The sequence below is a fragment of the Citrus sinensis genome, chromosome 2 (assembly GCF_022201045.2).
Source record: "Citrus sinensis cultivar Valencia sweet orange chromosome 2, DVS_A1.0, whole genome shotgun sequence".
NCBI lineage: Eukaryota > Viridiplantae > Streptophyta > Magnoliopsida > Sapindales > Rutaceae > Citrus > Citrus sinensis.
The window spans coordinates 6813180-6824614 of record NC_068557.1 but is presented as its reverse complement, the minus strand read 5'-3'; the positions used below and the strand labels follow the sequence as shown (position 1 = coordinate 6824614).

The following is an 11435-nucleotide window of genomic DNA, read 5'->3' as shown; positions in this document are numbered from 1 at the left end:
TTAAAGTATGATGAGAAGAAACTAAGAATAATCTTTGTACAGTTGAAGGTTAACATTCTCTCGGCCAAGCAAAAGTACATGATGAGCGTGTGAAATGTACATATCTTCTTGACACTGCACAAAGCTTGCATAATAAAATTACAAAAAAAAAAAAGTTGTTAACACCTACTCTTCAACTAAATGAATCTTCCTTATTCTCCTCACATGCATTTGTGCCTTCAGTGAATCTATATGTCTACTGTGTATTAACTTATTCATTATTAATTATAAGATATTGCACAATGATTGAGGCAATATGTAACTACATGGCGTTGCATGCCTGCATGCCTGCACATTTTAGTTAAGCAGTGGCCTTTCTTTCAAGGAATAAAAGAAGTATCATGTGCTGCAAAATGGGGGGGAATCAGCGCCTGAGGAGGGCTTGCTCTATTTTGGCCACCACCTTGATCAAAAGCTATGAAAGGAGGATTATAATAATCAACAACCCCAGGATTATTTTTGAGGCCGTCAAGGCCACTTTGTCCCTTATTAATATTAAACTTTGGAGGAAGAGAAGAGGAATCCTTAATTACGGAATTACCACATTGTCTAGGCTGTGTTTGGTAGAACACTTTAGAAACCACAAGCTCCCCATCTTTCTCTTCCTCATTGCCGCCAAGATGGTACTGATGCATCACCCAGTTTGTTTTCTCAGGCTTTTTTTGCTTCCCATAGTTGGTGTAAAGCACAAGAATTTTCTTGTAACCTTTCACTTTGCCACCGATGAACACTGGCCTTGTCTTGCCTGTTTTGTGCCACCGGGTCTCGCCGCCTTGTTCGTCTGTATGCACCTTTCTTCTTTTTCTGGTCCCTGTTGTGTATGCTTTCGAAGGTCGATGAAAGAAGTGCCGAATTAAGCCATCTTTGGAAACTCCTGCGTGCATCATATGTATATGAGGATAACAACATTAATTGACGATTCACATTATATGTTAAAATTAAGAAAAGAATATTTGTATATCTGTGTTTTTTGTATGTATGTATATGTATATATATGTATGCATACATGAACATGGAGTATTTTCTTGACTTTTGTAGCTGACATATTAGGGTTAGCTGGGGTTTCCTTTGTTGGCAAACGGTGATTTAATTAGTTCATCGGGTGTTAACGGGCAATGGGGTTACACAATTATCTTTGAATTAAGAAACTATAGTGGTTGGATTAAAATGACATACTACTATTAAGTATTAACCAACTCTTAACATTAATAGAAAACCTAATGATATGAACCACAGTGGTTGGATTAAAATGAACCATCACTCTGCTTTTTGCTTCACCAAGAGTTCATAGTACTGACGAATTAATTAATGCATGTATGATACGTGTAATTGAACTTAATATATCCACCACTTGCATTGTGGTTTTTCAAAATAAATACACATGTCTCTGCATCATTTACTTATTGTATGGTTGACATGTTACTTTTAATGTGTTTTAGAATTTCTCCAGCAATACAATGGATCTATAAACAACCAACTAATAAAATATTGTCATGTCATATATATGAAAAAATAAAATAAATAATCCACATACACGTGATATTAAAGAAAATTTACACATTTCGCTCATCAGAATTAAACTCAATTTAATTACCAGGTAATTTTTCAGGATGTGTGTAGCAAATTCCATTCTCTCCTTCAAGCGTAGGAATAAACTCATCGATGAGAGGGTGAAGTTTACGAGCATCAGCCCTCACCTTGGCTTCCAGATGCTCAAGAAGCTCTTGATCCGTCGGATCGAACTTCACCCCAGCCGGTAGTCCCGGCAAATCATGAATCCTTGCCTTAAAAAACGGCCAACGAATCATAATAACCATATATTAATGTGCAAAAATGATTACAGAATATATATAATGTGCAATAGTAAAGCAATCAACTATATATATAACTACACGTACCTGCTCGTTACATTTGATCTGATGACCACATGAAGGACAAGATCTAACCAAACAATTTTTGGCTTTTGCACTACTACTACTATTAGAAGTATTGTTATTATTATTATTATTATTATTGGTGGAGGATGATGGCGGTGAGCTTATTCTCTCAATCGTTTGCACATCACTGCAGTCATTGCACCAAGTCATGATGATGATTCTTTCTTTGGTTTCCTCTTATGCCCATTACACAATAATAGATCTTTTGTTTTGTCTGATTCCTCTCCACTACTGCTCACTCCAAAATAAAATATATCTATAAGAAGAAAGGTATACAAAGAGAGAGGAAGAGAGAGATGGGACAATTAAAAGTGATCAAAGGTTAAAAGCAACTTGTCTCTTCTAAAGCTTTGTTCCCCTCATGGCCAGTGCTTGTTCTTCTTCTTCTTCTTCTTCTTCTTCTTCACTACATTGCACTCAAGAGAAAGAGAAAAAGAGAGCAAGCTAACTTAAAAATCAACATAGATACTATAATTTTGAGAAATAAGGGTAAAACTAAAAGAAGCAGACAAAAAGAAATTGAAAAAAAAATAATGAAAAAAATAAAAGGGTATTTGTTTGCTTGGATCTTACGTTTGGATTTTGCTTATATTGTGTATGACAACTTCTAGGAGAATAAATGTAGTTTTTGTGTCTTTTTTACTCCGTCAAAAAGGCAAACTTTGATTTGTTAAGGCTGGAATTAGATAATTAAAATATAGAAAATAAATAAAATATAAATATAAAATAATAATCAGGATTGAGTGAAGTAGGGGCAAGCTGTAGCTAGCTTGCTGATTTAGCACCAAGAAAGACAGGTTTCTTGCTTTACATGATAAGTCTACGTGAAGAAATAGAAATAGATTTTTGGTTGGCTGTTAATATTAAGGCGTTTCTTCTTTATCTTTCCATAGTTTTTTTTGTTTCCATTTTTTAGCTTTGTTCACACTCTAGGGCGACATTGGACCTGCATCCCTCTTCTCTCGTAAAATTTAATTGACAGCGATTTGCTAGTCTTTTATCATTTTTGTTTCCACGTGGCGAACTGGGAAATTTCCCATTTGGCAATAAAATGTTTTATCTTTGTGTAAATCATCTGCAAATAGATAAGAAATGAGATGAAAAGTGATGAAATAATGCCAAGGACTTGAACCCAATGCCAGCTTTTCAATCTGTCCTTCTTTAGTCTCGGTCACCCGAGTTCTTCGAATCATGAGGGAGATAGCGGCCTTGGTTTAGACTTTACCCACTAAGCAGCTGTTTGCTTTCATGGTTATTCTTTTGGACTTTTCCAGGTTCAATTGTAGTACAACGTATTGTCTACGGCGGAGATGCCCCACAATGTTTCAATTAATGCACTCATATTTACCGAGAAGGGAATTCTGTGACTGATAAATTGGGGAACATCGGATTGCCATGCGATGCTTATAGGTGGGGGGGATAGTCCACCTAGTAGTGTTATTCAGAGTTTGCTTGAGGATTCATGCATGGGGCTTGCCAAAGTATAGATTTTCTTAACCCGAGTTGCAGCCTCATTTCTTTGTAATTTTTTTTTTTTTAAACAAATTTATGCGTTTATCCCAAAAAAAAAAAATAATTGTATGAGTCACCATTTTTTGGGGTGGGCTATTAAATTTATTTTTATTTTTTTATAAGTATTAATAAAGAAAAATTTATAAATTATAATCAACTATTTTTTTTTTCAAAAAGCTTACCCAGGCTGCGGCCCGGGTTAGCCAACTCTTAGATTCGCAGCAAGTAGTATCCAAATTTTATTTATTTAATATTAGGTACGTTTGGGATTGAAGTTGAGCAGTTGTAGCTTAGAAGCTAAGCACTAAAGTGTTTGGTAAATACTAACTGTTGTAGTTTTGAAGATATGTTGAAATAATTTTTTACTTGTAACATAGAAAATTTATTATATCTCTAATAATTTTGTCAAAATTATTATTTAAAATTTATATTTACTACAATTATTAACTTTTATTTTATAGTTACAATTTTTTTTAACAGTTGTTGTAGCTTAAAAAACTACACACCTTAATTCCATACAGGATCATTGTTTGTTGAATTTATACTTATTTAAGACTAAGATATGAGATGATGTGAATAAAGTTTGAACTCTAAATCTTTCATATCAATTGAACGAACTAACATACACTGGCATGTAAGAGAAAAGGAGAGATTGATAATTAATATGATAAGAATAAATTAACTTCATCTTGCACACTCCATCAGTTCCAACGTGTATCACGACTCAAGTCCGATGTGGGAGTTTAAGACACACACTTTCCAGTTGTGGAATTTCTTTCTCTTTAGCATTTTGTTACTCCACGGAATCCATTCAAAGCAACTGGGTTAAAATATAGTGAAGCATTCAGAATTTCTTCCTTTTTTTTTTTTGTGGGGGGGGGGTAGCTGCTGCTTTTTAAACATTCCTTGAATCTGTTGAATTTTTATTTATTTATTTGAAAAACCCGATTTATCTTATTATAATTTATATCATCTAGAATCAGGTTGGGTTGTTGATGTATATTATAGAATAATCCACTTTTGTTTTGTTAATGAAAAATTCAATTAGAACAAGGTTCATGAGTTTAATAAATTACGTTTATGTGAACTATAAAAATAGAGCATATGTATTTGATAAATTTTATTATTAAACTGTTGTTTTATCTAATGGCCATAAGTATTTATTTAATCCTATAAGCTCTTTCTAAATTTTCTATTGTTATATGGTTGTTTTTTAACCAGAGATTTTAAAAATTAAATAAGTTATTTTGTTTCTACTAATAAAAATTTAAATTTTGGACTCTTGAAAGTAGAAGTTGAAAAGTTTTTTTTTTAAATATTAAAGTATCTAAAATATCACTTACTTATTTGACAATATGATTCCCTTCCTTTCATAACATAACTTTAAAAAAATTAATCTATTAAAGTAATTTAATTTTATAATTTTAATAAAAACTCTCATTGATAACCGAACAGCTAAAAGTTTTATTTACAAAGCTAAATCAAATATAGCAAAATAACTTAAGTCAAAAAATTAATTGAGAAATATTTAATTGATTATTTGTCTAAACTACTTGCTTATTTATTTTTTTAACAACAATGTGAATTTTATATAATTATTTTTTTTAAAGGTGGACTGTATTCAGGAAATATAACCACCCTTCAAGATTTTGCAGGCTATCTTAAGTAAGAATCGCGTCTTCAAACATATATTGGGGCGTATCTAGAGACAATATATATATAACAATAAAGTTGGGCTAAGGTTATGGGCTCTAGACTATAACAGTGATAGAAACTGAGGGTCAGCTGCAAATATGTCATCAGTCATCGCTCTTTCTTATTCATTTCACAACGGGATTTAATAAATTATCCCCAGATAGAGCGACAATCTTTAGCTTATCCCATAAAAATGTGAAAATTTTAATTTATTTCTTATTTTCGTTCAAAAAATAGTTTTATCCCAAAAAATAAGGTCATGCTACAGTGTAATTGTGGTACCGTGTCACAGTTGCACCAGCCGTTGGATCCATTCAAATTAGTAGGGTCCACTTGAATAAGTAAAAATTCAACGGTTGGGTGCAACTGTGACACGGTACTACAGTTGCACCTCAGTTTTATTCCAAAAAATAATGACAAATGGGTGATTTTTCTTTCCTATCTTTTCAATAATAAATGAAGGGTCAATCGAAGTTTTTACATTTTTATAGATAAATTAAAAAAGTGTCATTATAATTAAAGGTAAATAAAAGTTATTCACAATTATAGGACGGTGTATTTCTATTTCTTCAAAGCATGTGCACAGCTGTAAATATTTGTCAGTTATACACCATACGGTGTATGACGGTGCTCGCCTAACAAATACTGTATACGGGGATCAAACAAGATTTGTCTGTTGATGTTAGGCCCCAATAAAATTAATGCCCATTTTGTCAAGACTTTGAAAGAGAGAGCAGCCTGTCATTCTCACGAGCTGCACATAAAATGTGCCAAGAGAGAAGGACGCATGAGAGGGTCCAATTGAGTAAATTTTGGACGGCCGTGGAGGCCAATGGCAGCCACATGCTCACAATTATCTCTCGTTAAATTAACAGAACTGTCTTTTTACTTGGGACCAAAAACAACGCATCACGATGATAGACACAAATGGAGGGAAACATTCAAAACGAGACAAATTCCATTAAAAGCCTTTGAAATTTCATCTCGACTATTTCTGTACAATGACGCGATCCTTCCATCCAATCAGCTGAAAAAAGATGCCTTTTCAATGTTTGACGAGTCTCACATTTGCACGTTACAAGGATTGTACAATGACACGATCCTCTCAATTACCTAATAATCAAAGCGAATACAATGAAGCATCGACTAAAATTACAAGACAAACTCACAGTTGCCATCTTTATAAAATGTCCCTTGTCCTGTCATTGTGGACTAACTTACTGTAGATACACGTTTTCGATTAACTTCTTAAACTAAAATTTGATTATCGGATGGATCTTCATAGTAGTAAGGCGAGAGCTTGCCGTCTTTCTTGATGGTCTTAGACTTGTTCTCTGCGGTGGCTTCTTGCAACAGTTTAACCACCTTTCGCATGGAGGGGCGATTAAGGGGGAGTGCATTGGTGCAAAGGAGACTGATCTCGAGGACCCTGCAAATTTGATCCTTGTAGCTTGAATCGAGGTTGGAATCAATTATATTGTCCAGGCCTTTCTGGTCCAAGGTGGTGCAGACCCATTTTACCAAGTCTTTCTCCCCAAACTCTGGATCAATTGGAGGTCTACCAGTAATCAATTCCAGAAGGACCACTCCGAAACTGTAAATGTCACTCTTTTCATTCACTCGAAGAGTATATGCATATTCTGCATCAAATTTAGGATGAAACAGAACAAATGTTAAAAGTATACTCAAAGATAATGATCTTCACGTCAATGACATTAAATCCCTTACTAATCTCATCTTAAATCAATCAACTTGTTTAAGGCAATAAACTCAAGAATACAACTCCAGCAATTTAAATCATATAGCAATTTTAATCAAGAAGTCGGCAAATATACCTGGTGCAATGTAACCGCAAGAACCTGCAATTACGGACATGGATTCGGGCCCCTTGCCAACTCCATCAACAACCTTAGCAACTCCAAAATCTGCAACTCTAGCACTAAACTCTGCATCCAACAATATGTTGTTGGATTTCACATCGCGATGAACAATTGGAGGAACACAATCATGATGCAAATAAGATAACCCCTCAGCCGCATCCAAAGCTATCTTATACCTTGTTGGCCAATCCAACAAACTTGCTTTGCCGCTATGCAACACATCTCCCAAGCTCCCATTTGGCATGTACTCGTAAACCAGAAGCTTGCAATCTCTGGAGTTGCAACAGCACCACAATCTCACAATATTTTTGTGCCTTATCTTTCCCAATGTTTCAACTTCTACTTCAAATTCATCTCTCTGTGACTCATTACTTGAATCATCCTTCTTGGCTCTTCCCCACAGTTTCTTCACTGCCACTACATCACCATTGCTTAGCAAAACTTTGTAAACTTTCCCCGAAGCTCCACTTCCAATCAAATTTTCTTCTTTCAGACAGTCAGCAATCTCAAACTCACTAAAACCAATTTTGTGGAATGACTTCCACTTCGACAAAGCCATTCCCTTCTTTGTCTTCTTAAGTTTCCGATACTTCACATAGAACCAAATAACCCCAACAACAAAGACGACACCAGCAAGAAGAAAGATCAATCCAAAAATCCACAGAGAACCTTCATTCTTAGATCTACCAGTCTTTGGACAGAGACCAGCCAAGTCCCCGCACAAACCTGGATTCCCCAAGAAGCTACCCCTATACATTTCCTTGGCATATAAAGGAGGTAGCTCGCCAGAAAGCCTATTATTTGACAAATTAAGTACATTGAGCCTCAAATTCTGCAATTCAAGTGGGATTTTCCCAGAAAATAAATTCCCGGAAAGATCAAGATAATTCAGCACCGGCAAATTCCCAATTTCACTTGGTATTTCACCAGAGAGCCTATTGTTAGCCAAATTGAGCTCATTGATATTCTTCCAACTTTCAATTCCTTCTGGAATCCCACCAGATAGTTCATTTTCACTAAGATCAAGATTTCCCAACTGACTCAATTTCGCTAAACTCCCTGGAATTTGTCCTGCAAACTTGTTACCATCACCCGAAAATTCAACCAAGTTACTCAACAACCCAACTTCATCTGGAATTGACCCCGAAAAGTTATTTCTGGAAACCAAAAGACTTGAAAGATTGTTTGCACCAGAAATAGATTTTGAAATCTTCCCAGTAAATGAATTATCAGCAAGTTCAAACAAATACATATGAGGCAAGCCCCAGAACATCTCAGGAACTGAACCTGATAACAAGTTATGCCTCAAACGGACCCTCCTCAAGCTCCGACATTTTCCTAGACTTTGTGGGATTTTCCCAGAAAATGAATTGTATATCAGTACCAAATCCTCTAAAGACCCTTTCTCACACAAACCCTCTGGAATTTCACCAGAAAATTGATTGTACGAGAGGTCTAATGTTGTTAAAGGAGAGTACTTCCCAAGTTCGCTCGGCAGCCCACCTCTGAGTTTGTTGTTAAACAATTTGAGTTCAGACAAGTTCTTAGACCGAGCTATACTCTCTGGCAAAGTGCCCTCGAGTCTGTTCTCATACAAGTTGAGTGACTCGAGCTGTAGCTCACACAACTCGTTCGGAATCGTCCCAGTCAGCTGATTCATCGACGCGTCAAACCTCAAAAGCGTCGTCATATTAACCCACTTCACCGGTAATTCGCCAGACAACGAGTTCTTAAACAACTCAATTTGCTCTATGCTTTTCATTTCGGTGATCGAACTCGGAATCGACCCAGTGAGCCCGTTGAACGACAAGTCTAAATTTTTAAGCTTCGTCAACCGAGTCAAGCTCTCAGGAATTTCACCCAGGAGGTTACATCCACTGAGCCAGAGATACTCGAGGTTCGTCAAGTTGCTGAGCTGACTCGGCAGCTGACCCGGTTGAAACGGGTTGTAAGCGAGACGAAGCTCCTTGAGAGTGGAAATGTTGCCGAGCGAACTGGATATGGTTCCATTCAAAAGGTTATTAAAGAGTGAGAGTGACTCGAGTTGAGTGAACTCACCAAAACTCGCAGGGATGTCACCAGTGAAGTTATTTTCTTGCAGTTCTAAGGACTTGAGGTTTTTCAGCTGCGAAAGGGTTGCAGGGATGGCGCCAACGAGCAAATTGGATCCCAAGTTCAAGTCAGTCAGATTCCGACACGTGGAGATGTCAAGCGGGAGCGATGAGTTGATGTAGTTGTTGTAAAGAGAGAGCTGGGCGAGATAAGGGAGGCGGCAAAAGAAAATGGGGAAAGGGCCGGAGAGCTGCGACTGGGATAAATTGACGGAGGTGACTCGCTGAGTGAGTGGGTCGCAGGAGACGCCCCGCCAGTGACACGGGGTGTCGACCCGGGTGTCGTCCCACGAAGCGAGGGAGTCAGTTGGATCGGAGAGGCCGAGTTTGACTCGCCGGAGGTAGAGGCCGTCTTGGTTCAGTGATTGAGTGAGCAAGGGCGGGGAGAGTGTGAGACATAACAGGAAGAAAAACAGAAGCATTTTTATTAACTTTTTCCAGTTGTGTTTTTTGTTTTTCTGTTTTCAGTTTTTGTTGCAGCTCTGCTCTGGCTTTGCGTTGTGTTTGCGGGGGGATTTCATCATTTTTTTTTTTCTATTTGAAGGGTGGGGGGGTGGTGGGTTTCATTTCAAAATGGGAAGTGGGGCCTACAGTCCACTTACCTGCAACTGTGAGGCCAACTGGGTTAAGGGGAATTGCGGAAAGTGTTTTCTGCCAACATGTGAAGCCGCTATAAAGTTGTTCAAAGATGGAAGCATGCAGTCAAATGGAGTCAGTATAAACAGAACAGAATAAAAACGCGGAATCGGTTTATATTTTTATTTTTATTTGTATTTTTATTTTGAATTATTACCATTTTACTACTTCAAGAATTATAAAACATTAAATCAATATATAAAGGAGTGTTATTTCTTTTTCATTTTACCATCATAATTTTACAAAAATTTTTGATTTATTACTGTTCTTTTAGAATTATTAGTTGACTAAGTTACTTGACTAATGAAATATTAATTTTACCCTTTATGATAAAATACACAAAGATAGATATCAAATAGTAAACATAAAATTATTGTAACGCCCTTAAATTGTTAAATAATAGTACAAAAAGTATTATTAATATTATTATTTTACTACTGTAATTTTAAAAAAATAAAGTATCTCTTATTTTACTATTTACTATTTTTTTATTAGAATCGTCAGTTGACTAATAAAATATCACTTTTACTCTTTATAATAAAGTATATAAATATAAATATCAAATAGTAAACATAACCTTATTGGTATGCCATTAAATTGTTAAATAATAGTTTTTAAATAGTAATCTCGAATTTATTACAACTATAAAAATAGCAAATTAACAAAAATACCCTTAGATATTTTTGTTTTAAAAAAAAGCACAATCTATTCTAGAAAGAATTTTAAATATAGAAGTGTCGATTCCATATATAAGTTTTAAGTTTTTTTTTAAATAGGCTGTGTTTTTTCAAGGGTATTTTTGTCAAGTTACTACTCTTATAGTTGTAATAAGTTCAGGATTATTCATAAATTAATGGTTAAAACTATTATTCAACAGTTTAAGAGCATACCAATATTTTTTTTTGTTTGCTATTTGATACCTCTATTTTACTGGTCAATTAATGGTTCTAACAAAAAAAAAAAAGTAGTAACATAAAATATTTTGTAAAATTATGGTAGTAAAATAATAGGGAAAACTAATTCTTGTACTCATTTGATATTTTACAATTCTTGAAATAGCGATGACAATTGTTTTATTTTTTGAACTTGTTATGATTGTAGTGTAGAGCGTGAATATTTTAAGGAAAAATGACAAATACACCCCTAATATTTAGGTAAAGGGACAAAAACCCGCCTAATGTTTTAAAAAAAATATTTACACCCTCAATTTATTATAAGTTTACAATTATACCCTTCTACCATATAAAAAAAATTATTAGATTATCTAATTTGTCTATATATTATTAATAAAATTATAAATATATCCTCATTACCTCATTCCTCTATTTAAATTTTTATTAATAACCAATTTTCAAAAAAGACATCTACACACCTAAAAAAAATTGTAAATAAATTATAATTTTAAAAATAAAATTGGTTATTAATACCATAATAAATAACATAGAAAATTGGTTATAAATGTACAAGTTTAAATGATTGACATGTGGAGAATTGTTAAATATACAAGTTTAAAGTTTAAATAAAATTGGTTATTAATAACTAATTTTATTTTTAAAATTATAATTTATTTACAATTTTTAGGTCTATAGATGTCTTTTTTGAAAGTTGGTTATTGATAAAAATTT

General features: G+C 34.6%; 2 protein-coding genes across 2 annotated transcripts; both read right to left on the bottom strand.

The window, feature by feature from the left end:
* Window positions 1-2631, bottom strand: LOC102624264 (NAC domain-containing protein 73). Its single transcript, XM_006469016.4, has 3 exons — window positions 1938-2631; window positions 1634-1823; window positions 1-913 (listed from the first exon to the last, which is right to left on the bottom strand). Exons 1-3 carry the CDS (start codon window positions 2124-2126, stop codon window positions 360-362), a joined length of 933 nt encoding a protein of 310 aa, XP_006469079.2. The 5' UTR covers window positions 2127-2631; the 3' UTR covers window positions 1-359.
* Window positions 2632-6123: 3492 nt separating this feature from the next.
* On the bottom strand, window positions 6124-9711 carry LOC102622632 (receptor-like protein kinase 5). The gene is made up of 2 exons (XM_006470113.2): window positions 7019-9711; window positions 6124-6823 (listed from the first exon to the last, which is right to left on the bottom strand). The coding sequence occupies exons 1-2, from the start codon at window positions 9594-9596 to the stop codon at window positions 6432-6434; spliced, it is 2970 nt and encodes a 989-aa protein (XP_006470176.2). The 5' UTR covers window positions 9597-9711; the 3' UTR covers window positions 6124-6431.
* Window positions 9712-11435: the final 1724 nt, after the last annotated feature.